The sequence below is a fragment of the Pristis pectinata genome, chromosome 15, assembly GCF_009764475.1.
Source record: "Pristis pectinata isolate sPriPec2 chromosome 15, sPriPec2.1.pri, whole genome shotgun sequence".
Classification (NCBI taxonomy): domain Eukaryota; kingdom Metazoa; phylum Chordata; class Chondrichthyes; order Rhinopristiformes; family Pristidae; genus Pristis; species Pristis pectinata.
The window spans coordinates 35,866,591-35,893,693 of NC_067419.1; the positions used below are offsets into that span (position 1 = coordinate 35,866,591).

General features: G+C 40.7%; 1 protein-coding gene across 1 annotated transcript in view; it reads left to right on the forward strand.

Annotated features, from left to right (window-relative positions):
• Positions 1 to 735: 735 nt before the first annotated feature.
• Positions 736 to 27,103, forward strand: part of LOC127578371 (receptor-type tyrosine-protein phosphatase R-like) — a 175,858-nt gene continuing 149,490 nt past the window's right edge. The window contains exons 1-2 of the mRNA XM_052030316.1: positions 736 to 984; positions 11,037 to 11,359. Coding sequence (XP_051886276.1) covers positions 927 to 984; positions 11,037 to 11,359 — 381 coding nt within the window. The 5' untranslated portion in view covers positions 736 to 926. The remainder of the gene's footprint in view (positions 985 to 11,036; positions 11,360 to 27,103) is intronic.

Consider the following 27,103-nt stretch of genomic DNA (forward strand, 5'->3'; position numbering starts at 1 on the left):
ATTTACTGTCCTCAACCAAACTATTATTCTGAACCTGTGGAATTAATTACCTCAGCGGGTGAGACCATCAAGCTTTCTTTTTCTGATGATGAATACCAAGATGATTGGCATCAAGAACCACCTTCCCTATTTTTAAGCAAGCTTTTTCCTCATTTCCTGGAGGATGATACCCCTATATACTTTTAATCTCCATAGCCCACCAACGGGATAGTACACCTCCAACTCGTCCTGTGCTGGAAGATCACATCTCCAATTTTAATAGCGGGTAACTTAAATATCTTTAAATGCTATCCCAGCGCGGGGCCCTCATATTGCAACAACGTGGATCAAACCTATCAATGTCATTTTACAAAGTGTTGGCCACCTCCACACTCCCAACCACTGAAACCTGCATCCTTTTCAGGGGCGATCTCAGTTCCACATAGCCCCCTGATTGGTCCTGCGTCATAAATGAAACTGGCAAGCCCTTTGCTTACTCTGCTCGGCGGTCTTACGATTTCACTGTTAATATTTGCTGGTTGACCTTCTGAGAAATACATGCCCGTTAATCGCATTTGCAACATTTATTTGCCAGACCCAAAGTTGGTTTTGTGAGCACGTGATGTGTCGTTGCTAGGAGGTGCTTTGCAGCTGCCAGCATCTCTCCTGAAACCCACTGCCATTCGGCAAGAGCCGACTGCTCCCTCCTCCCTCGCACTTCTGTTGTCCGTTGCATGCCAGACCTGTCTGCTTCAGTGCATCAATAATACATTAGCTCCTGACTGTGGATACCTCAGGAGGAGCTGCGCCACCAGCGCTGGTGGAGAGACTGTTTGCTTAGTGGAGACCGTGGAGTCCGATCTGACTGTCTGGGGCTGAGACCTTGTTAGTGTTGGGGAAGAGGTGGGGATCCGCTTTGGTGGTACCTGCCGTTCAATGGTAAAGGTATGCAGGGCAGGCAACGTATCCTGGTGGTGTGCTTGCTGCTCCGGTTGCATACTGCAGGTAGGTCCCGTCACACCTGACTATTGCATCGCGCTGTGCTTACGTCTGCGTTTGAAACAGGTATTAACCCTTTGAAAGCTAATCCCGGGGCAGTCTAAATATTGCCATAAAGAGGGATATCGATACGGGAAGAATTGGTATTCGGAGGCAACACCTGGGTAATGTTAAAATGCGGCTGGATTTTTCTGGTTGCAAAGTAAAGATGCAGTGCGGGATTGGAAGGCTCCAGTTATTTTTTCCGACCATCGGATCTGTCATGTTAGCTCTTCGACCTGACATGACAGCGAGAATGCATCCTTTACGGTGGGTTAGCGCCGTGCACAGGACGAGCACTTTCCTGCCGAGCGCTCCGGCGGTCGTGAGTGCTCGGCGGAGGGGGAGAGGGGCGTTGGGGGAGGTCGGTGGAGCTTCATCGCTGGTTGTGAGCGGGCCTGCTTCAGCACCAGGGTCAGCGCAGCCGGGGCGAGCGGGCGGAGACGGTGTTGTCTCCGTCAACATCAGGGCACCAAGATCATCTGGCTGTGGCTGTGGCTGTTCGGAGCTGACCGCGGGGGGGGGGGGGGGGGGGGGGGGGTGGAGGCGATGCAGCTTTAGGTCCCATTCCAATTCACTGCGGGTAGCCACTAATGTAAATAGGAGAAATATTTGCTTGGGATAATGATTTCCTGTTTTTAAATACAGAAAAAAGCCCCACTATTCAGTTTTGAAATACAGATACAAGCCACGTTTAGCTAAACTGGGCCCTGCCGAAATTGCATCAGCCTGGAATAACGCCGCAAAGCCGTCCCCTGGAACCCCTCTCGCCCCCGTCTCTGACACCCTCGCTTCTAGTCACCGGCGGCAGGCGCCCACCTCAGCGACTGCTCCGTCACCTCCCCGCAACTCACCAAGACAAACTTCCTCTGAGGTGTCAGCCTGCGGAAAAGGGTGGCGCAACCGGCTGATGCCTCGCAGCTCTGTGGACCCGGGTTCAAGCCCGATCTCCGGTGCCTGTTTGTGTGGAGTCTGCACGTTCTCCCTGTCACCGCGGGGGAGCTCCGGTTGGCAACTACACAGCCCTTCGGATCAACTCGTCCATTCCGACCAAGAGGCCCATCTAAGCAGGTCCCATTTGCCCGCGTTTGGCCCATATCCCTCTCAACCTTTCCTATGCAAGTATCTGTCCATGAGTCTTTTAAGTGTCGTTGTTGTACCTCCCTCAACCGCTTCCTCTGGTAGGTTAGTTGGCCACTGTAAATTATCTCCACTGTGGTTACCTATACTGTGTAGGTGAGTGTAGAATCTGCGGCAGTTGATAGGATTGTGGGGAAATAAATGGGATTAGTCTAAAGGCATAACTGAGGGTCAGTAGGACTCAGTGGGTAGAAGGGGCTGTTTCAGCGATGAATGATTCTATGACTGCCCTACTGCTGTTTTGATATTGTTTCTACCCACATGGCTTCTTCAAGCTTAACTTGTGTCCCAGATGTCCCTCCTGCTCCTTCAAGTCTACTCCCACAAAACCGGAGACTCCCAACTTAACCCTCCTGCCCCACATTCTGAGCTGATGCTGTTAATGAGTACTGCTCCTCATGTACTGAACCTTTCCCCTTCAAACCTCCCCTAAAAAAACTCAACCACCCCAGCCCCTTGTCAATGAAAACTAGCACCCACATTCCCTTTTCAAAGTCTTTTGAATGTGTAGCTGGCTCCCATATCCATGTCCTACCATCTTTCCCAGAACTCCATTTGTGAACCCTGCCTCCATACTGAAACAGTTCTGATCAAAATCATAAAAGTATCCCATGTGACTATGACAAATAAATGGGGTGATCTTCTGTTGCTTGAAGTTGCTGGCCACCAGGTCTTGTGCCATGTTGTCATTCTGGTGTGGCTCCTGGGCAGTGTTCCACTGGTAGTCTGGCTTCCTGCTCTCTAGCCTGGTAGAGTGCGGCACAGGGGCTGTCTCAGTACAGTCCACTACAATCACAGAATAACTTTGAAAGCAAGTGAATACCTGTACCCAGTCCTCAACTCTGGCGCACCTTGACTCACCAACTATCAAAGTTGCTACCGTTATATTCCTCACCACATAAAAGGAAGGTTCATTGACTTCATGCCAACTCTCAAAGCAATCTCATCCATCATTATTTCCCTGTGAACTATTCTCTCTCACTTTCTCATCAACTTCACACTGAATCTCCTACCACCCACCTAAACCAGGGGTAATTTACAATTGCCACTTAAGCAACCAACCAGCATATCTTTGGGATGTGGGAGGAAACTGTAGCAGCCGGGAGAAACACAGGGAGAACACACAGATAACAGTGGAAGTCCGGATCGAACTGGGCCACTGAAGCTGTGGGGCAGCAGCTCTAGCTGTTATCAGAGTCATTTAATGAATACCTTTTGGACCTGTTAAAAACAAAAATGTTGTTTAAAGTCAAAAATATTGTATTTTCTTTTAGCATTTAACACATTTATAATGCGCTCATTAAAAGACAACAACAAGCATCAGGATTAATTTAACATTAATTTGTCTTTCTTCCAGCAGCCAATATCTCCCATTCATTTTAAACCTCTGCTCTGGATTTGCCATGGTTCAGGCTCAGTAGACAGGCTTCCCAGTGGACAGGTTATGTGTGGGTTGTATTCCTCCAGCGAAGGCAATCTGACAACCTTGCCCCGTACATGTGGCTCCTGACTCTACAATGTTGTTGACTTTAACTGTCTTCTGAAATGGCCCAGCAAGCTACCCAGTCAGGAGCAGTTCACAATGACAATACCAGTCTTCCCAGTGACATCCATATTCCATGATTTTTTATTAACAAACTCACTGCACCCACCTGCATTGTATAACTTCTAATTTATCATCATCAGTACTTGGAGAGATCTGCTCATGTTCAATTAAAACAATACAAATATCTGCAATTAAAAAAAAACTGCACAATTTGACTTAAAGCCTGTCATTAGAAGTTGGCTTCACAATATCTCTGAGTGCTGCAGAATTTGTTCCGCACATTTTTGGATCTCATGAGCCATGTGCCAAAAGCAAAAGACAAGACAGGGTGTTGTGGTTTATAACTTGGGTGAACTTACGAATATTGTCCTGCAGATGCCGCGTTGATTAATGGATTGTATGTGATCTTTGAATCAGTGGCAAAGTAGCTTATAAAATATGAATTCCCTTCAGTTAATTTTACAAGGTGGAAAGAGTTATTCATTTTCTGTATTTGCTGTGGATTTTTTTTAATATAAGCTCATTTTAATATAATTTGCATTAACTTTAAATTTTGCACCATGTTCAAAATTAAGAATGTTAATATTATTGGGAAAAAAAGCACAAAATAATATAGGAAATGAAGAGACAAATATTAAAAAACAGTGAACTGAACTGGAAACCCCTGATTAAAGCAAAATGGTTGACCCATTATAGAGCTTTATCTGGAAAGAGTGTGGAGTCAAATATTTTTGGACTGTGCATTAAACTATCTTTATTTTTATCATTGGATATTCAAGGCTGAGTGATGAACTTAGGGTGAGAAGGTCGAGATACAGGATCAGCAGTGAACATTCAATGAGGGAAACTGGTTTGCAGGACTGCATAGTTCACTCCTGCTCCATTCCTTTAATGCATCGATCCCTTTAGTTACCAACAAAGCATACTGGTAAAATTCCAGAGAATGTGGAGGAGAAGCTGATCCCCATTGTTGCTTGATCCTGGGCAAACATAAGCGTTAGGTTGGAGCATGAGACCATTTTCTAGGTGCTATTTCCTGTGCTGGTTGTCATATTGACAACTGGCAATTTTCCAGTGTCTGAGATGGCTGCCTAAAGTGGGTATAAGGCCTCTTGAATATGCTACTCATGTGTTGAATGCATGGTTCAGGACCCTGATGTCAACTAAAACAAAAACTAGATCCAATATTTATCTGAATGCAGCCGAAAAAAAATTTCCAATGTGCTGTTCCTAGCTCCACAGCAACACTGCTGGTTGTTTGCATTTGACCTCCTCCCTTTCACATTCCATCTCCCTCCCTGATCCAAGACTTGTGTGCAACTCAATTTTCCTGGACCCCAATAGGCAAGCTTACATCAGCATGGCATCCACAGCTGGGCAATCATGTGTAAACTGAGACCTTAAGTGCAAAGTCCAACAAGTCTCAGGCCTTCATCGTCAGCTCTGCTGCAATTGTGCAACCCACTTTCTGCTGGTTGATGTCTCAAAGGCCAACTTCCTGGCCTTTTGAACTTAAAACAGAGAGCACCAGTGCCAGTGACAAGGTTGGAAAGTAATGAGATTAACATTTTCATTTGAAGTTAATCAGGATGTTCCCTCAATGGACCTTTTAACAGGTGCACAGAAAGAATTGCAATGTGTGAGGTTGGCATAACTCCAGCTGGTACTTGTTTATATTTGATATTCCAGAGAGTGCGATACTCTTGCTTTCTCTGCCAATGAGACATGGGATTGCACCTGCCAACTAATTATTTTTTTTGTGTGTGAAGTTGCACCATGTGAAGCTAACAGCAGCTTTAAGCACAACTGATTTGTCTATGTTTGGATCCTAAAAATGTTGAAAAATAAAAGCAGGAGTGGGCTGTTTGGACCCTCCAACATTTGCAATGATCACAGCTCTTCATTCACTTCAGTGGCCTGTTCTGCCTTCTCCTATATCCCTTGACCGTTAACAAATATATCTGCCTCCTTCTTGAATATATTTAATGACATGTCCTGCACTGTTTTCAGGGGGTGGAGAATTCCACAGGTTCACTGTCTTCTGGGTTAAGAAATTTCTCCTGATCTTGGTTGTAAATGGCATACCCCATATCGTGAGGCTTTGGCCCTTGGCTTTGGACTCTCTGGTTCATCGAAAAATCCCCCCTCTGTACTGTTTGCATAGTCCTGTTAGAATTTTATAGATTTTCTTGTGATCCCTTTGTTCTAGACTCCAGTGAATATAGGCTTAATCACCCCAATACCTTATTGTATATCAGTCCTGCAATTCCAGGAATCAGTCCAGTAGACCTTTGTTTCACCCCCTCTTCAGATAGCAAGACCAGAGCTGTGCACAAATGAGACTCAACAACATGCTGGAGGAACTCAGCAGGCCAGGCAGCATCCGTGGGGAAAAGCAGACTGTCAACGTTTCAGGTCAGGACCCTTCTTCGGAAATGTGCATCGTCTGCTTTTCCCCACGGATGCTGCCGGCCTGCTGAGTTCCTCCAGCATCTTGTTGTTTTTTTCATCTCGATTCCAGCATCTGCAGTCCTTTGTTTCTCTTCCACAAGTGAGACTCAATTAGGCCCTGAACAGCTGTAAACCCGATTCTGATTCTGAGTCCTTGCTCCTGATCTCTCATTCGTGGCCCTTGCACTTTATTTGTCTACCAGCACTGCACTTTCTCTATAACTGTAACATTATATTCTGCATTCTTGTTTTTTTTTCCCTTTTGTACCTTGATGTACTTAAGTATGGAATGATCAGTCTGGATGGCATGCAATGAAAAGCTACTCTCGGTACATGTGACAATAATAAACCAATTACCGTACTCCATTCCTTGTGCTATGAAAACCAACATTACCATTTGCCTTCCGGATTGCTTGCTGCACCTGACTGGTATACAAGGAAACCTAGGTCTTTTTGCATTTCCCCTCTTCCCAAACTATAACCATTGAGATAGTAATGCATGGCAGATGCAGTATAACATTTGTCCATGTTATACTGCATCTGCCACGCATTTTTCCTCATTTACTCAACTTACCAAAATCACATTGGAGTCTTTTTGCATCCTCCTCACAGCTCACATCCCTCCTATCTTTGTGTTGTCTGCTACCTTGACGATGTTACATTTATTTCTCTCAAACAAAATAACTGCTGTTTATTGTGAATAGCTGGCACCCAACACTGATCCCTGTGGCACACCTCTAGTCACCGCCTAGCACTGGGGAAAAAAAAACATTTATTCCTGCACTCTTTTTCCTATCTGTCAACCAGCCCTAGGACTGAAGCCATTACAGAAGCATAAGCACCTTAAACTCAGAGCAAAGCCATTCAGGAAGGAAACTGGGAAACAATTCTTCACTAAAAAAGGTGAAGTGTGGAAAGCTGTCCCACAAAAAAAAGTGAAGGCTGGTCCAATTCATTTTAAATCTGATATGGATTGATCGTAAACATTTGCAAAGGGATATGGAACCAAGGCAGGTGGATGGAGTTTGGAATTAATATAACATTCAGACGTGGGCTGACAAAGATCAATAATATCTGCAACACAAAAGTATCTGGCAATGCTCATCCCCAACAAAGAGTTCCTAACTACCCATTGCCTTGACATTCAATGGAATTTTCATGGCCAATTTCCCCATAAGTCAGATCTTGAGGTCACCACTGACCAGAATCTCAACAGGACCTGTCAGATAAATACTATGGCTACAAGAGCAGGCCATAGATTAGGTAACCTGTGAAGAGTTACTCATCTTCTGACACCCCAGAGTCTTTCCACTATCCAGAAGGCAACTGTCAGGAGCATGATGGAAAGCACGATCGTATCACAATCTAGAACAAAGCAGCCTACTTGATTGACACCCATCCACCATCCTAAACATTTACACCCTCCACCACCACTCCACAGTGGCTGTGCAATGTGCACTGCAATTACTCACCTAGGCTACGCCAACAACACCTACTAAACCTGTGGCCTTTACTACTAAAAAGAAGGGCAGCAAGTACTTGGGAACTCCACCGTATGTAGGTTCCCTTCAAGCTGCACACTGTCTTGATTTTGAATACATCATTCATTCATCGTTGCTGGGGTTAAATCCTGGAACTTCCTACCCAACAGTATTGTGGCAGTACTTTCACCAGAAAGGCAGCAGAGCTTCAAAGTGGCAGCTCATCACCACCTTCTTAAACGCAATCAGAGATATACAATAAATACTCTTCTCGCCAGTGAAACCAATATGTAAATAAATGAATAAGTAAACAAAGAAGATATGGTTCTGTCGTGGTGGCATTGAATAGGCATGAACACATGGAATGTGGTTGAACACTTCTTTGTCCCATAACTTTGGCCTGTTATCTGCCAAAATATTGAGGTTGATTTACTTTTATCAATCTAGGTTAGTCCTAAAATAGTTCAGAACTGGTATCATTATAATAACCCATCTTTGTAATGACCCACACTATTATGATTATAATAACCCATTGTTAGCACTCATGTTTCATGGGTCAGTTCATCTGTGTAATGATTCACAATTTTGGATGGATGTTGGGACTAGATTCACCCAAAGTATGACATTTTCAAAATAATACCAAGCAATGCAATGTAGCAGTCACAATAGTTATGTTTCAATATTTGCTATGGAACAGTTAATTATTGTTACTCAGTGACTTCTGCTTTTTTCAAGTGTGTTTATATATAAACTCAATTTACTTTTGAAATTCTGAAATACATTTTGGGGAGAAAGCCAAATAAAGAATGACCAACGATGGGTGTAGAAAATAACGTGAATAGATGGCAAGAGTTAATGAGGAATGATACAATAGGCTGACAGTCTTTAGAAGGATGTAAAGGCATCTCACGTGATTGGCTGGCTGTCCAAGCTACAAGTGACGATTCAGGAGACTGAGCAAATGGTGACATGGTGCGGGTGATAGATAGGTCCAACATTCAACCCTGTGTTTGATGTCCATCCAAAGTAGATGTGGATGGAGTGAAAGAGCTGAGATGGTTGGATGTAGTATTGCTGCAAAGCACTATTCCCTGTAGCTCCACATTACAAGTATGCAAAGATTGAAGAAGGGAGACTTGACACTATGACTGAATGTTGCAATAGTTGATAATATAAACCTGACCACACACAGGTATTCCTGTTGCCTGCTGAGCTAGATCATGCAGACGTTGACCAACCTTGTTTGAATAGCTATTGGTGTCCTGATTGGTGAGCTCAATCAGCTTTCCTGGATGATGATTCACCCAGCATGCTTTCTTTTACCTAGTACCATAAGGCTTATGAGAACTTTGATGCTAACAGAAAGAAAGGTAACAAAAAAAAAAGAAATAAGGGGGTTAGATTTGAATGAACTACTGAATGAATCTTTTTGTATGTTCTCTGAATATTTTCTTGAATGACTTAGTAAACCTAGATAGTCATTTTATTGGTGTGATTTGGAAACCACATAAACAGAATTCAATATATAATATAGTATGTCAACATGTCTTGCTCTGTTTAAATATTATAATCTTGTATATTTTGAGCTGAAGATCCCTCTTCCCATCTGGAGTGTATTACATGCACAAAATGGGAAGAGTTGGACCCTCTGTCTCTCAAACCGAAGCTACTGTGAAAGGGAAGCACAGGGAGACCAATCTGATCAGGATTGAGATTAGACTAAAATTGCACTCAGAATGCATGTGGAAAACTTAGTGCCTTTTTCAGCTATGCTTTTAGGAAACAGTAAAATAATTATTTATAACAATTCCAATGTGAATTCATAAAATTATAGAGTAAACTGATTTTTTTGTTTGCAATAGGGCATAACAAATATTCATATGTTGAGGTATCTGTGTCTTTGTGTGTATAATTCATTGAAACTGGCAAGATAGTTTGAGGAAGTTCTATAAATGGCAAATAGGATCCTGGCTTTACAAATAGAATCACGGTGTACAAGAGCAAGGAAGTTACTTGCACCTTTTATGTAGAGTTTAGAGCACAGAAGCGGGCCTTTTGGCCCAACCGGTCCATGCCGACCAAGATTCCCATCTAAGCTAGTCCCATTTGCCAGTATTTGGTTCATGTCCCTCTAAACTTTTCCTAATCGTGTACCTGTCCAAGTACCTTTTAAATGTTGTTAATGTACTTGCCTCAACCACTTCCTCTGGCAGCTCATCCCAAATACTGACCACCCTCTGGGTGAAAAAGTAGCTCCTCGGGTTCCTTATAAATCTCTCCCCTCTCACCTTAAACCTACGCCTTCTAGTTCTTGATTTTCCAACCCTTGGAAAAAGACTGTGCACATTGACCCTAACTATGCCTCTCATGATTCTATACTCCTCTATAAGATCACCCCTCATTCTCCTCCATTCCAATGAAAAAGTCCCAACCCGCCCAACCTCTCTCCATTACTCAGTCCCTCTTATCCTGGCAATATCCTCGTAAATCTCCTCTGCACTCTTTCCAGCTTAATAGCAACTTTCCTGTAGCAGGGTGACCAAAACTGAACACAATATTCTAAGTGCGGCCTACAAACATCTCGTGCAACTGCAACATAATGTTCTGACCTCTGTACTCAATGCCCCGACTGATGAAGGATAGTGTGCCAAAAGCCTTCTTCACCACCTTGTCTACCTGCGATGCCACTTTTAAGGTGTAGTTTGACTACAGCTGCAGTATTGTATCCAGTTTTGGGTGCCAAATTTTAGAGAGAGTGCAGAAGAGATTTACTAGAATGATTCTAGAGATGAAGGACTTCAGTTGTGTGAATAGACTGAAGAAACTGGGGTTGTTCTCCTTGGAACAGAGGAGGTTGCAAGAGGATTTGACAGAGAGAAGTTGTTACCATGGGTAGAGGAGCTAAGAGCTAAGAAGATGATTAGCAAATAAAAGCAGACGTGACATTTAGATTTATTTTACACAGTGACCAGTTAGGGTTTGAAATACACTGCCAGGAGTAATAGTGGACAGAGATTCAATTACAGCCATCATAAGGGAAATAAGCAAGTATCTTAAAGAAAAGAACAGAACTGTAAGGAGAGTGGGTCTAACTGGATTGTTATTGCATAGAGCTGATATGCCCCCAGTGGATCAAGTGATCTTCTTCTGCACTGTAACTATTCTATTTGGGGATTGAATAATGAACATATTTTGAATTTAGGCTAACATTCTGTCACATAAAGGAGCCCCATGTGACTATTGGTCAAGCCCTTTGTTATAAATAGTAATTAATGATGTTTAGAGTTAGTTTCACAAGTTGGGAATGTGTTTGTCTACTTACTGGCCAAAGTTATTGAGTTAATAGAGAATTGCATATGCAGAAAAATTAAATTATCTTCCTTAAATGATTCTCTTTTCAGGATCTTTTTCAGGAGATTATGAACACTTTGAGACAAGAGGTCGGAAAATGCCATTCAGCAGTGGAAAGCCAACATTTATCTACCACCGTGTGCAAAACATTGATAAAGGTGCGGACTTAAGTGGCATAGAAATGCAACGAAGCAGAATCAATGAGCCATTTTTCAGCAAATACGTAGACCGAGGCAGACCTCATCCTGCTATGATTGTCAAATCGACTTTCCCAAGAGTATCAAATGATCGAAGCTCTCACTTTGTCACAAATGATGATCAGTGGTCAGAAATTGAAAACCTCCCTATTCCAGAAGATGACTTGATATCAGTGGTAAGTATCAATCTAAAATTAGAAAACAGCTTCCTTTGACAGGTGTTGGTAAACAGGATTTTTTTAAATCCAAGTATCATTACAAAATGTTGCAAAGTATTTACAGCAAAGACAGACAATTCAGCCCATCATGTCTATGACTGTGTCAATACTCTGTCCAAGCCTCCTCAATTGTTGAACACTATCACCATATCTTTCTATTCCTTTCTCCTTTATGTGCTTATTTAGCTTCCCCTTAAATGCATCTGTGCTGTTTGGCTCAACTTCATCTTGTGGGTGAAGAGACTTCTCTTTCTTTCTCTAATGGATCTATTAATAACCGTCCATTACTTAAGAGCCTTTGTTTTTGTTTCTCCTGGAAGTGGGAACAGCTTCTCTACATTTACCCTATCAAGCCCTTGGAGATCCCTGTCAGCTCATACTCTCCTCCAAGTCTTCCCTTTAGGAGAGAAAAGGTTCGAAACTGTTCAATATTTCCTGATAGTTATATCCATACAGTTTGGGAAAATCTTAGGCAATCCTATTTTCCACTGATCGTCAGTTGTCTCAGTACAAGTTTTCAGTCTAATGAAAAGTGTTCAAAATAATGGAGACCGATGATCGTCTTGAATAAATTATTAATCTTAAAGTACTTACAATCTACCTAATTATGAAGTTAGCTGGTTTAAATTGAATTTCTTTCTACTTTCTGCCATTGATATTGATGGATTTCGTTACAATCTGTAGGGAAATGCTGAATGAAAATCAATTTTTTCCAGTCCATCGCCTTGAATTTGTTATGAAAACCAAGGGAATGATCCATGGATTAACAAGTAAATTTTCATATAATTTAATAATTATCAAAACTCATGTTATATCAAAAGGGACAATTAACATAACAGAAGAAGTTTAGAGCAAACAATTTGAATGATGCTCTTTTTTGCATAGGATTATCTCAAATTGTTTTAAAATCTGGATTCACTTTCCATCCTGCTCCCCTTGAGTTTGTCCCTGCCTTTCAATAGAAATTTTTTTTTCTGTTTTACGGGATGTAGACGGTGTTCTTATTCCTGGATTCATAAATTGAATTCTTGCAGAAAGTGGTTAAATATGACTTGGTTTTTATTTTTAAGTAATCTTTTTCTTTTCCATTTTTTTCCCAAGTGGTATGTGATTTTGTTTTTATCAATTGAGCTGGAACTTACTGCCATCGATGAGCTGCCCTTGTTCACTGGCAACTGAAATGGTGAGCATAGAGATACCCACTACAGTGGCACCACTGTGAGCTTGTTCTCTGAATCTATCTTGATTCAAAATGTTAAGGTCCTGTGTGGTGACTGTGAACCTTGAGCAATGTAACGCTGTTGAGAAGGGTGAAGAACAATCCCTGCCCAAAATATCTTTGACACCTGGAAAAAGGGCTATGACAAAATGCAAATGGAGATGACCACTGAACATTGCGTGGCATTATCACACTTACACTTGACTAGAATTAAATATTGTACAATATATTTATTGACAACCCCACCACAGCCAGTGTTGGAGGGAGAGCTGAGTGTATGACTCACAGCTAACAGTCCATTGAACAGTAAATTTAATTCAGAAAACAGTTTATTTAAAGAACTGAGGGAATAAAAACCACAGCAATTTCTAGCATTAAAAGCAGTGTAATTTCCACCACACCCCAGCCCCCAAAAATGCACTGAATGGAGAATGGTTACAGAAAATTATGCGCTTTAAATCAGTCTTGGTTGTCTACAACAAGGTGGTCATCAAGCTTGACTGATAGGGGAACTAACCAATCATGTCCACTATTCCTAGTTGCAGAGATTTCACTCTTTGCAGCTGTTTAGAAAGTGTGCATCATTATGAACAGAAAGCCAACCTTGTTTTTCCAAGCAGGGGATTACTAGTGTAGCTGAAACAAATATCTTGCACAATAAATGGATATACAATGGTTGCAGGATTACCAACCAGGGCAGTTAATTAAATTGACATTAATGCTATTAAATGATGTTGTTGTCAATATGGAAATTTTATATTTACATCTGATATTGTTCTAAGACAAATTTAAGAAATTCATGTGCAAGATGGATTTTGTAAATTGTTTTAAGTAATTAATGCATGATTCTTACTTTGTTATTGTAAATAGCAGCTACTTTAGTATGCAAGGATCATTCAGGAGGTTATGGAAGGGAATATTAATTTGAATCCACGCAGCTGGAGAATTAGAAAACTACCTTTGACTGTTTTGCTGTTAATTTTACTAAAGCTCAGCTTACTTTATATATGTTGACAGATAACTTGAGAGCTGGAATAAGCACAACAGAGGCCTGCAGGTAGCATTTTCTTCATGCTTCAAAGCCAGTTTTCAAAGTCCTTATTCCTTTATCTTAAAGCATATCAGTTCAGGTAACCATGGGCTAATTCAGTGATGTCTGTGAGAGATTTCTGTGCTGCATTGCAGAGGTACCTATAAATCAGCTGGTCTAGTGCCAGCTTACTGTGTGGTACTTAAACAAGGTCCAATTTACTATTTCACTAATGGTGCTCGAGCAGCTTCCTAATTTATGATGTTGAATCCTTGACTGACAGCACCATAAATTTAAAATTACTGCAAGCATATGATTGAAATTTAACTTTTGCCAGTCTTAAAATCGGAATACTATGAAATTCAAAATGGGCTATTTGTTTCTGGATCTAATAAGACCTAAATATCAGCATTATGGAGAAAATATTCTGGTTGTTATTCTTCTTAGTTAGAGACACAATGTCAAATAAGGAGATCATGCCCTTGTAAGAACAAGTGTTGTAGGGCTGTAGTTATCCATCACTGTTCCCAGGTTGAAACTATCTTTGAATTTGTCTGCCATGAATAACTTCTTAACTAGAAAAATAGAGAATAAGTATATTCTTCGCTGCTGATAATATATTTACAATCAAGGAGAATTATCTGACTGTGTAATTATAACTAGAACTGCTGTGAGTAAGAAGCGCTGAGTCTCACTCTATAAGGATAATTTCTGCAGGTTATCTGAGTGAGACGGTACCACATTTCATTGTGGGTGGGTGATGGAATATTGAACTCTGTGTTAACAGTTTCAATCTGTGACCTTGGGATAGTCTTTGCTGTCATCAATTTGCTAATAGAATCAGCAATTCAGTCTACTTTTTGTCAGCTAATGATGAAGTGAACAGTTACATTGTCTTGATTTGGTTGCTGGAAATAACATATATTATTCTCGTTCTTAAACATACTGAAGTGCTTTATTCAATGCTAAGCCCATGGCCCATTTTTGCTTTTTATTCCTGAGAACTGCAAACAATATTTAACTCATAAAATGTGCTTTGCTCTAATGGTTGTTTTGACATTTCTCCTGCCTATTTCTAAAGCCAAACATTTTTGATTTAATTCTTTTTAATTTTTTAAATACCTAAGTATTACTAAATTATGGAATATTGCAGGGAAACATAAATTATTTGGTATTCTGTTTCTTTGTGAACATGGTGAAAGATAGTTACATTGGTTTTCTGTATTTATATGATATATCTTGTTCCCTCTTGATTCTCTTAATCAATAATTGACCTTCTGTGGTGCTGCATGAGTATAGATTTCAGGTGTAGTAGGATTAATGGGCTCTGTCATTTGCAACCACAACCTTTTAAAAATCCTATTATACAACACAGAAGTAGGCCATTGGCCTCTCAGTCAATTCTGTCTCCACTCAAGCCTCCTTTCATCCTTCCCCAGATAACACTATCAGTACAACCTTTTGTTCACTCTCACATGCTTCCTCTTTATTGCATCTATAATATTTGTCTCAACTGGTCCCTGTTGTAATGAGTTACACTTTCTGGATTTCTGCATTTCCCATTTGATTCCTTGATAACTATATTTAATTGATGAGTTCCAGTATTACTCTTCCCCAGGAAGGGAAATAGTCTCTTCCTAATCTATGAAGAGAAAGAGGATTATTCATTCTTCCCTGAGAAGTATATTCTCACACCTCAAATATTATCCATGTTAATTTTGTTTACTTCATCTTCATATCTTTGTATTATAATAAGGGAACCAGACTCTGTGCAGGACATTAATTATGATCTGATCAAGATTTAATACAAGTTTAGATAAATTTCTATACTTTTCGATTCTATTCCTAAAACTTATCATTGTGGTTTCCTTTGTTATGTTTTTATTGTCTTTTCATGACTTTTAATGATTTGTCTGTACATATGTAGTCTTGGGTCCCTTTGGTTCTTTATCCCATTTGTATTACTTTCTGAGTATTTGATTACGATCTGATCTAAATACAGGAGCATATTCTTTTCTATGTTACCATAAACTAAATGCCTATCCTGTGTTTATTAATGGCAACTTGTAATATGTTGCAAACAGCACCCAATTTGGTGCTGTCTTCAATTTAGAAATGACATTTTTTATTCTATTGTCAAAATTGTTAACAGAAATTTTGAACAGTAGTCCCATACTGATCCCAGTGCAGCCCCTCTTTCCCACCTTCTGCGATTCCAAATAGTTCTCGTTTGCTCTTTTTACATTAAAACCATTCACCTAAACTTTGCGTGACTTGCTGATGACAGATTCTGACCTTGTTCACCCTTTACATGATGCTAGATATCAAATCTAGATATATTAGATCCACAGTGTTACCCTTGCCTACTCTTTCTGTTCCTCTTCAAGGAATTTGATGTCAGTTTTCCAAGCAATCCTTTCCCTTTTTGAAATCTGTTTGTTTATTCTTATTATATTTTGATTTCAAAATTTATTTATATATTTTATTATTTTGCAGGCTTTCTTTTTTTTCTTACTACTGATGTTAAACTGAAAGGTCCATGATTCCTTGGACATAATCTATCGTCTCTCTTACACATAGATATACTATTCGCTATTTGTCAACCTTGTAGCACTTCAATTTTTTCCAATAAATTATTAACAATGAGAAATAATGGCTTTGCTATTTCTTCCCTATCTTCTTTTACATTGCACATATGTGATCTTCCAAATCAATATTTTTAAGATGAGTTTGATTAGTGTAATTAATATTCCTCTTTTCACATGAAGTATCGTTTCTTAAGTGCAGAGGTGCCAGGCAATGACCATCTCCAGCAGGGGATAGTCTAACCACCTACTCTTGATATTTAGTGGCCTTACCATTACCAAGTCCCCCACCATCAATATCCTGGGAATTACCTTTGAATTCAACTGGACAAGCCACTTTGGCTATAAGAGCTGGTCAGAAGCAGAGTATCCTGTGGCAAATAACTCACCTCCTGACACTCCTAGTCCTTCCAATATCTACAAGGCACAAGTCAGGAATGTGATGGAATACTCCTTACTTGCCTGGATGAATAAGTCTCAAGGAGGTCAACACCATCCAGGATACAGCAATCCACCTGAATGGTGACCTATCAATTACCCTTAACATTCATTCCCTTCACCACCTGTACACAATGGCTGCAGTGAGTACCATCTAGAAAATGCATTGCAGTTACTCAGTAATGCTAATTCAACAGCACCTCCCAAATTCGTGACCTCTAACACCAAGATAGACAAGGGCAGTAGTTACATGGAAACACCATCACCTGCAGCTACATGGAAACACCACCGCTACATACTCCAAGTTGCAAACCAACCTGAGTAAGATCTATATTGTTGATCCTGCAGGTGTACTGTGCTCTGAGAGTTGATCATGTGGAACTTTTCTCATTCTAACTTGGCTTTTCTGAGTGACACAGCAATCAGATTGAGAACGGGGATAACGTTATTCTGGAGATGAGCAAAGAAAATGCTGTTCCTGCAAATATAGCCATTTGGGCAGAGTTGATTTCCTAAAAATTGTGTTTGTCTAGATATGTTGATAATGTTGTGCTCATTTTGTTTGATTTGTTTGACCTGGAGTTTGAAGAGATCTTGCTTTGGAAATGTTTAATGAAGACTTGGCAACCTGTTTAAAGCAGCAATTAGTGACTAAATATTGATCAAAATAATCCAGGTAGATTGAGACCTCGGTGAACAGTGAACAAGCTTGCAATACCGGATTCATTTCTTTGATAAGACTACAAGACATGTGAGCAGAATTGGGCCATTTGGTCCATCGAGTCTGCTCCATTACTTGATCATGGCTGATTCATTTTTTCCTCTCAACCCCATTCTCCTGCCTTCTTCCCATAACCTTTGATGCCCTTACTAATCAAGAACCTATCAACATCCACTTTAAATATACCCAATGACTTGGCCTCCGTAGCCACCTGTAGCAATGAATTCCACAGATTCATCGCCCTCTGGCTAAAGAAATTCCTCCTCACCTCTGTTCTAAAGGGACATACTTCTATTCTGAGGCTGTGCCCTCTGGTCCTAGACTCTCCCATTACTGGAAACATCCTCTCCACGTCCACTCTATCCAGGCCTTTCAATATTCGGTAGGTTTCAATGTGATCCCCCCTTCATCCTTCTAAGCTCCAGGGAGTACAGACCCAGGACCGTCAAAAGCTCCTCATTCCCGGGATCATTCTTGTAAACCTCCTCTGGACCGTCTCCAATGCCAGCACATCCTTCCTTAGATATGGGGCCCAAAACTGCTCACAATACTCCAAATGTGGTCTGACCAACATCTTATAAAGCCTCAGCATTAATCGTTACTTTCATATTCTAGTCCTCTCGAAATGAATGCTAACATTGCATTTGCCTTCCTTAATACCAACTCAACCTGCAAGTTAACCTTCAGGGAATCCTGCACTTGGACTCCCAAGTCCCTTTGTACCTCCGATTAATTTGCTCCCCTTTTAGAAAATAGTCTATGCCTTTATTCCTTCTACCAAAGTGCATGACCATATTCTTCCCTGTGCTGTATTCCATCTGCCACTTCTTTGCCCATTCTCCCAACCTGTCCAAGTCCTTCCGCAGACTCCCTGCTTCCTCAATGCTACCTGCCCCTCCACCTATCTTTGTATCATCTGCAAACTTGGCCACAAAACCATCAATTCCATCATCCAGATCATTAATATATAACATATAATGTGAAAAGTAGCGGACCCAACACTGAACCCTGTGGAACACCACTAGTCACCGGCAGCCAACCAGAAAAGGCCGCCTTTATTTCCACTCTTTGCCTTCTGCCCGTCAGCCAATCTTCTACCCATGCTAGTACCTTTCTTGTAATACCATGGGCTCCGACCTTGTTTAGCAGCCTCTTGTCAAAGGCCTTCTGAAAATCCAAGTAAACAATGTCCACTGACTCTCCTTTGTCTATCCTGCCTGTTACTTCCTCAATGAATTCCAACAGATTTGTCAGGCAAGATTTCCCCTCAAGGAAACCATGCTGACTTCGGCCTATTTGGCATGTGCTTCCAAGTACCCCGAAATCTCATCCTTAATAATGGACTCTAACATCTTACCAACCACTGAAGTCAGGCTAACTGGCCTACAATTTCCTGTCTTTTGCCTCCCTCCCTTCTTAAAGAGTGGGGTGACATTTGTGATTTTCCAGTCCTCTGGAACCATTCCTGAATCTAGTGATTCTTGAAAGATCACTACTAACGCCTCCTCAATCTCTTCTGCTACCTCTTTCAGAACGCTGGGGTGTGGTCCATCCATTCCAGGTGACTTATTTACCTTCAGACCTTTCAGCTTCCCAAGCACTTTCTCCTTAGTAATAGCAACTACACTCACTTCTGCCTCCTGACTCTCCTGAATTTCTGGCATGTTCCTGGTGTCTTCCACAGTGAAGACTGATACAAAATACTTATTCAGTTCATCGGCCATTTCTTTGTTCCCCATTACTACTTCTCCAGCGTCATTTTCCAGCGGTCCGATGTCCACTCTTGCCTCTCTTTTACACTTTATATATCTGAAAAAAACTTCCGGTATCCTCTTTTACATAGTTGGCTAGTTTACCTTCATATTTCATCTTTTCTCCCCCTAATGCTTTTTTAGTTGCCTTCTGTTGGTTTTTAAACGCATCCCAATCCTTTAGCTTCCCACTAATTTTTGCAATATTGTATGCCCTCTCTTTGCTTTTATGCCGTCTTTGACTTCCCTCGTCAGCCACGGTTGCCTCATCCTCCCTTTAGAATGCTGCTTCTTCTTTAGAGTGAACTGATCCTGCATCTTCTGAATTACTCCCAGAAACTCCTGCCATTGCTGCTCTACCATCGTCCCTGATAGGGTCCCCTTCCAATCATTTGTGAGTTTACATGATAGCGAAACTAGCAATGTGGAATTAATATACAGGACAAAATTAATAAGTTGATATCAGATTTCCCTGCATGGAGAAAAGATGAGGGTATGCATTTTATTTTCCATTTGTAGTCTGCATTATTAGCCAACTGATTTATCTTTTAAACTTACTTGGAGTGAAGGTGATCTTTTGTTTCAGCATGAAATGGATAATAACTGATGTGCACATTACTAGTAAGGCCAAGGTTTAGTGCCAATCCCTAAATGCTCTTAAGATGGGAGTGAGCCATTGCCTTTAACTGTGGCAATCTTTCTGGTGTTGTTGGTCAAGGACATGGGCCACACAGTGATGATGAAACATAATATATTTCCTTGACAGCATGATTTGAGACTTAGAGGGGAACCTGTAGATGATGGTGTTGTCATATGCCTGCTGTCTTTGTTCTTCTTGCTGGTAGGGCTCATAGTCTTGGGAGATGCTGTTGAAGGGTCTCAACCCAAAATATCGACTGTTTATTTCCCTCTGTAGGTGCTGCCTGACCTGCTGAGTTCCTCCAGCACTTTTTGTGTGTGTTGCTCCACATGCCAGCATCTACAGAATCTCTTGTGTCTCAGGTGCTTGATATAGGCACCATCGATGGTACATATTGCAATTCTGGTGCTTAGATGGATAGGGTACCAGTCATGCGGGTTGCTTTGTTCTGGGCGGCACTGAATGTTTTGGGTATTGTTGGCATTGCATTCATCCAGGCAAATTTTGCAGACTAAAGAAACAAAAGATTAGAGGTTTAAGTCAGAGCAAGAAAATCATTGGCTGAAACTGTTGCAAATTGTGCTGAATCTGAAAATCTGCTGACACTAAAGATGCGGTGTTATTCCTTGAGCTGAAGCTGAGCTTCGTTGGAGCAATGTAGAAAGGATGGAGAGTGGATGTGAGACAGAGAACTAAAGTGACAGTCAATCTGATGCTCAAGACCATGCTTGTGGACTGAACAGGGGCATTATGCAAAGGCACCACTTAAAATGTCTTCCGCCTCCACTGTATTGTAAGTAGCAGTTACAGTACACAAAACTAAAAGAAACAGAAGTAAATTGCTGGAAATCACTATTATTAATTTTGAAATGCTGATTTCATCCACTAGATGTCCCTCTTTGATAATGAGTAATTATTGTCACACAATTCTTTAAAATAATCCTTGTGACAGATATTACAACATGATGGAAGTTACATCTGTCTCCACACAGTTAAGACCTCACTATACTAATTGCCTCTGCACAGTTGTTATACTGTATCTCCTGTATTCCTATTATGAGTTTATAATTCAGTTTCTGAGCTATGGTTCTATAACACATAGAATAATTATTACAGCATACATGATCTGAAGTAATTGTCCATGACAAATGCTAGTTACTAAAGGGAAAAGCGTTCATTTATATCATGCCTTTCATATTCTTGAGATGTCCGAATGTGCTTCATAGTAAAGGGGATAATTCTGCATGTCATTTCCTCCGTGATACAGGCAATTGTGAAAAAAAGTTTTCTTTGAATATATAATCCATTGTGGTGTATTTTTGTATGGTAAGTATTGGCTAGAACATTGGAAGAATTCTAATGTCATTTAATGGGTGTTATAAAATCTTTGACAGGGCCTACATCGCACAAAACATCACAGGAGTAACTAACACCTTCTGATGTTTTATTGATGAATCTCATCCTCTCAAAGCAGAGTTTTAGAGTCATACAGAATGGAAACAGGCCATTCAGCCCCCAAATTCATGCTGACCAGTGGCCACCCACCTGTATTAATCCCATCATCCAGCAATTGGCCCAAAACCTTCAATGCACAGGTGATTCAAGTGCTTGTCTTGACATTTCTTAAATGATCTCAGAAACTCTGCTTCCACCACTCTCTCAGGCAGTGTATTTCAGGTTCTCACCACTTTTTGGGTGTTGTGTGAAAAAGGTTCTTTTGGAATCTTAAAGATGGAGGACTCTGGACACAGGCTTTGGATTTTTAAAATAGTTTAATCACAAAGGCAAAAACGGGCACAGAATGAATTGGGAATGGATGCACACTCACACACACACACATACACACATACACACAGGAGACCATGAATGTGAGAGGGAATTGCAATGAGGATGAGATACACACACTCACACACACAAACACACAATAAACCAGGTACAGCTTATCAAGGGATAAACACTTGAATGCCTGAACATCTTGACCCAAACAAGCATTGGCCCTAACACTCCCTGGAATCTGACTAAGACGCTCCCAAACCATGTGGTGGTGCACACTGTTGCCAGTGGTCTCTGCAGCGTTGGCTCACTATTCCTGGGGCAGTCGAAAGAGGAAGGGCCAGGAATGTGCAACACCCTTTATAGTGCTGGAAGGCTGGGTAGAGCTCGGCTTGGTAATTTAGACAGGCCAATGGCTTGGAGGTCAAGGACAAAGGTGTTTACCAAGGCCAGTGGTCAGACAGGTTCAGGAACAAAGGTAGTCTCCAAGGCCAATCCCTATGCCCACACCTGATGGGTGGGGTGGAGCCAAACCTTGATTGACAGTGGTGTCACTTCTGATCCGATAAGCAATGCTGTCCTCCAACCAGAGGGGTCAGTGTTGTTACTCTCACGTGACAGCCATGTGCTCTCATACTACACTGGGTAAAAAAATTCCCCCTCAGATCCCCTCTATACCTCTTTCCCCTTACCCTAAATCTATGTCCTTTAATTTTATCTTCCTCTGAGATGGGGAAAATTTCCTGCAGTTTACCCTATCAAATACCCCTCATGATTTTATGTACCTCAATCATGTCCCCTCTTAACCTCCTCCGTCCAGGGAAAACAGACCCATTCTCTCCAGTCACAGCTCATAACAGAAACACTCTATCCCAAGCAACATCCTGGTGAATCTCCTCTGCACCCTCTCCAGCACTATCACATCCTTTCTATCATGTGGTGACCAGAACTGTATGAAGTACTTACATCCGGATGAAAGTCTTAGGAGCTGCAAATCTTTTGAACATCTTTTTGCAGTCTTTATCATTTTTGGAGGTGCTTTGAGAAGCACGTTGACCAGAATTTGCTGGAATGGAGAATCTCCCCAGGAGACTTCATCCTGTGTCCTTCAGATCAGATGCTTTTTGGCTGCAAAGTTGGTGGAAGTGTAAGCTGTCAACAGTGGTGTAAGAGCAACAGGAAAATGGTGATTAGTGGGGTCAACAGTGTATATTTTCTCATAAAGATTGAGAAGATAATGGTAGAAGATGACTTAGAGTAGTTGAACCAGATATGAAAAGAAAAATAAACTACAAATACCATTTTAAACATTGCTAACACACTAAATCATATACATATATGTATATATGCTGAATACTGATATATATGATTACGTGTTGAATCTGTGCCAACCACCAACCATCCGTTGACACCAATCCTACATTAATCTCATTTTTAATTCTCCCCACACTCTCATCAGCACTTCCCAGATTCTATCACTCACCTACACACCTGGGGCAAATTTATGGTGGCCAATTAACCTACCAGCCTGCACATCTTTGGGATGTGGGATGAAACCAGAGCACCCGAAGGAAACCCATGTGGTCACAGGGAGAACATACAAGCTCCACATGGACAGCAGCTGAGGTCAGGATTGAACCTGGGTCTCTGGCACTGTGAGGTAGTGGGTCTACTAGCTGTGTCACTGTGCTGTCCCACAGAATGGTAAAAGAAGATAGCATTAAGGGAGACATCTAAAAAAAGAAGAAACAGGAGGCAATTATTTGTAAAACAAAAACTAAACTGAAAATCTCCAAAAATTCAGAACCTGAAGGAAGGAGACTCCTTATTTATAATTACTTTCTTTCTGAGAAAATGAAGTGGAGTTGCAGTCATGAAGAAATTATCACACTGATAAAAGGATACTTCTACTGTTAGTCAAAGAACATAAAATTATGTGGCATATTTAATAAGCAATCAATTATTAGCGCAGCAATTTCATCAAAATCATGGGAGATTAAGCATGAATTGCTGCTTTTGCAAAGCTAATCTGCAAATCCACCAGGAACACGGTGACTCACTCTTCACAAGGTATTTCTTCCCTAGGACATTATTTTACACATCAGTAATGGCATATTACATTTACACCCCATTATTTCTCCAGCAAACCCTGGACCAACATCTCTGTGGCTGGAATTGACTCCACTTTCCTGGTTTAGATTGGAATGAACTTCGGAGTAATGTTTAATGTAGCATAGCCATTGTATAAATTATATATTCTTGCAGTACATGGTATGTACATGTGCCTACCAATGCTAAGACACTTTGCTTTTGTAAAACCTGCTCTGATTTAGTTATAACTGAGTAAATATGTCTATCATGCAGGGTGTATATTAAGATTTTATTGCATAGAAACCAGAAATCCCAGCTTAAATAAATTATTATGTATACTGATACACTGTCACTCTTGCAATGTTGCCGATGACAGGCCTATTGAATGCAGAACATACTTAAAATTAAATATTTGGATAGACACATGGTAACGATGCCAAGCCTGTTATCTCCCCTTACCTCATGGCTGTAATGAATGTAGCAAATTGCTTTGATGTGAATCCTTTGATATTATGGCATTACGATCACTCATGAATGTCCACTATTCTCTGTAAATCTTTCTTTGGCTTTCACATCTGAAATTGCAGACATTTTAGATCCACATGCAACCCCTAAGCCCTGGAATTCATCCTTCAAAACTCAGTCAACTTTATATCTGCTTAAACATTAACTTACCCTGTTTGAACATTGGGAGACTAGATGTATTAAAAAGTCTATTTTTCACATTTTTCACATCAAAGGTGAACTGTAAAATATGTCAGTGTTAGCTAGATTGAGCTGTAAGAACACAGAAAACTATGACATGAGGAAGACATTCAGAACCTTAAGCCTGTAAGTGCATTCAGTTAGATTATAGCTTATATGTATCTTAGCTCTCTTTGTCTTTCTTGGATCCATGGCTCTTTTGGAAATATGGAAATAAATCTAAGTCCTTGGTTTCATGAAGAGAGGAGAAATGGAACCAAGCTGTTGCATTGGTGCTGACAGTTGGGATTGGCCAATAGTGAATTTAGCAATGAGATTCATCCTATTAATTTATTTGTGGAAATTCCATTACCAGTCTGGGAATCAGTAAATTTGGCAAAGGCAGAGTTCTTGAAAGGATAATGCTCCTATTAAAGGGAAGGCAGAAGGGGGATTTAAATGGAGTGCTCTTGTGAATGTGGCAGCAGAAAGCTGGACTGATTGCAAGCAGTGGCCCAGTGGAGACTGAAAGTCAACACTGCTGACTTTCTGAGCCTGGAGGACTTGATACAGGAGGAACACTAAAACAAACGTATGTGGGCAAAGCACATGACACCCACATTCAGCAGCCTTCCAGCCCCAACAAGCTGCAGTGTAATGCTGAAAAAACAAATGCTGAGATTTCCAAAATGTGGCTCATCCTGGTTGATGTCAGACATGTCTTCAGCCATTGAAGTTAGTCCGTGTTTCTATAAGAGCTTTCCCCTACGTCTCCTCGCAGGACTATGTACAATGCTGCACTAAATGGTAATCACAGGTACTGACTAAAGCTGGGCAATATGATATCTCTGTGTTTTTTTATTGATGGTGAGCCTGTGCTCAAGTAGAACATGAACTTGTTAAGAGGAGTCTTGATGCTCATGTGGGTTTTATCCATAATTAATTGCACTACTGCCATGACCCATCAAGTAAAGTGTGTGTTGCTTCTTGTAAGTATAATGTTTGTTTGTTACTTCATACCTGTTATTGTAATAGCCTTTAGGAAGACTTGGAAAGATCTAGTACTTTGCTGTGGTAAACTTCTTGTTCTCCAGGAAGAGGGTATTAGTATTGGTTTATTATTGTCACTTGTACCAAGGTACAGTGAAAAACTTGTCTTGCGTACCGATTGGACAGGTCAATTCATCACACAGTGCAGTTACATTGAGTTAGTACAGAGTGCATTGAGGTAGTACAGGTAAAAATAATAACAGTACAGAGTAAAGTGCCACAGCTACAGAGAAAGTGCATTGCAGGTGGACAATAAGGTGCAAGGTCACAAGGTAGATTGTGAGGTCAGAGTCCGTCTCATCGTATAAGGGAACCGTTCAATAGTCTTATCACAGTGGGATAGAAGCTGTCCTTAAGCCTGGTGGTATGTGCCCTCAGGCTCCTGTACCTTCAACCTGATAGAAGAAGAGAGCAGAGAGAATGACCCGGGTGGGTGGGGTCTTTGATTATGCTGGATGTTTCACCAAGGCAGCAGCAGATGAAGCCACTTAATAGTGTTTGTCTTTCAAAAGTCCAGGTGATTATGGAATGGTTATTAATCATGGAGTTTAGGCTAGCAATGATTAGATTAAATGTTTTGGATGTGAATGGATTTTCCCAATCCTCATAAAGTTCTCTTCCTCATCCAAATCACATGTTCTGTGCTGGGAAAATGCCATGTTCACAACTTTTCACTATGTAATTTAAATGGTGACAAGAATAATGGACTATCAAGAACAGGCCCCAAAATTTCCAAACAAATTAGCATTTACTAATTAAGGCACAAAATAAAGCATAGCAGGATGCAATTTTAAAAATTCAGCTGAAGTAATTCATTCAGTAAAGAACCTGGAACCTGATCTCCTTGTTTTTAAAAAGTGCCTATGTAGGCAGGCCAACACTTCTGTGTAAATTCAACCTGAGTCTTTAATCATGTTATCCAATAACATAATGCAGCTGAATCTATAGCCAGATTGTTGGCTTGCTGCAGTTGTAAGCTGTAAAATAATGCTGTCAAGTAATAAATGTAAAGCAATAAGTAAGAGGGAAAAGTAAACAACACAACTCCTCTATCAAAACAGAATAAATGATTTGCATTCACAGGAATCAAGCCTATGCTTTTCCTTTAAAAATATATTGATCTGTGCCTTAATATGTAATTTTACACTGTGTAATAACATTGCTACTGTTTTCCATTCTTGACAAACAGATAAAACAATGTTTGTTGTACCAAGGCAGCTAACAATGTTGTTCATCATACACTTGTATAGTTAAGATTTTAAATTCTTTAAATTTGCTTGCATGGAAAGTTGCTGGAAATGCAGAACTGATAAACCCAATGAGAGAATCCCAACATCTAAGACCTGAGTGAACAAAGAAACAACTATGGAAGCATAGAAAATATATAACACAAGAGGAGGCCATTCAGCATATCGTATCTGTGCTAGTTGAAATAAATGCTACCCAATGCAATCTCATCATCTAGTACTGGTCTGTGGCACTGCAGGTTATGGCTCTTCAAGTACCACATCCAATGACTATTTAAATGCAGTGCGAGTTATCTGCATCCATCACACTTTCAGACCTCTTGTACCATCTGGGTGGAAAAAAAAGTATTTAGCTTCTCACTAATCCTTCCACAAATTATTTCAACTCCCTTTGTTTTTTCACCTTTCCGCTCAGCGTTTTTCCTACTGACTCTTTCTTCATAATTTTATGTGCCATGATTAAGTTTCCCCTC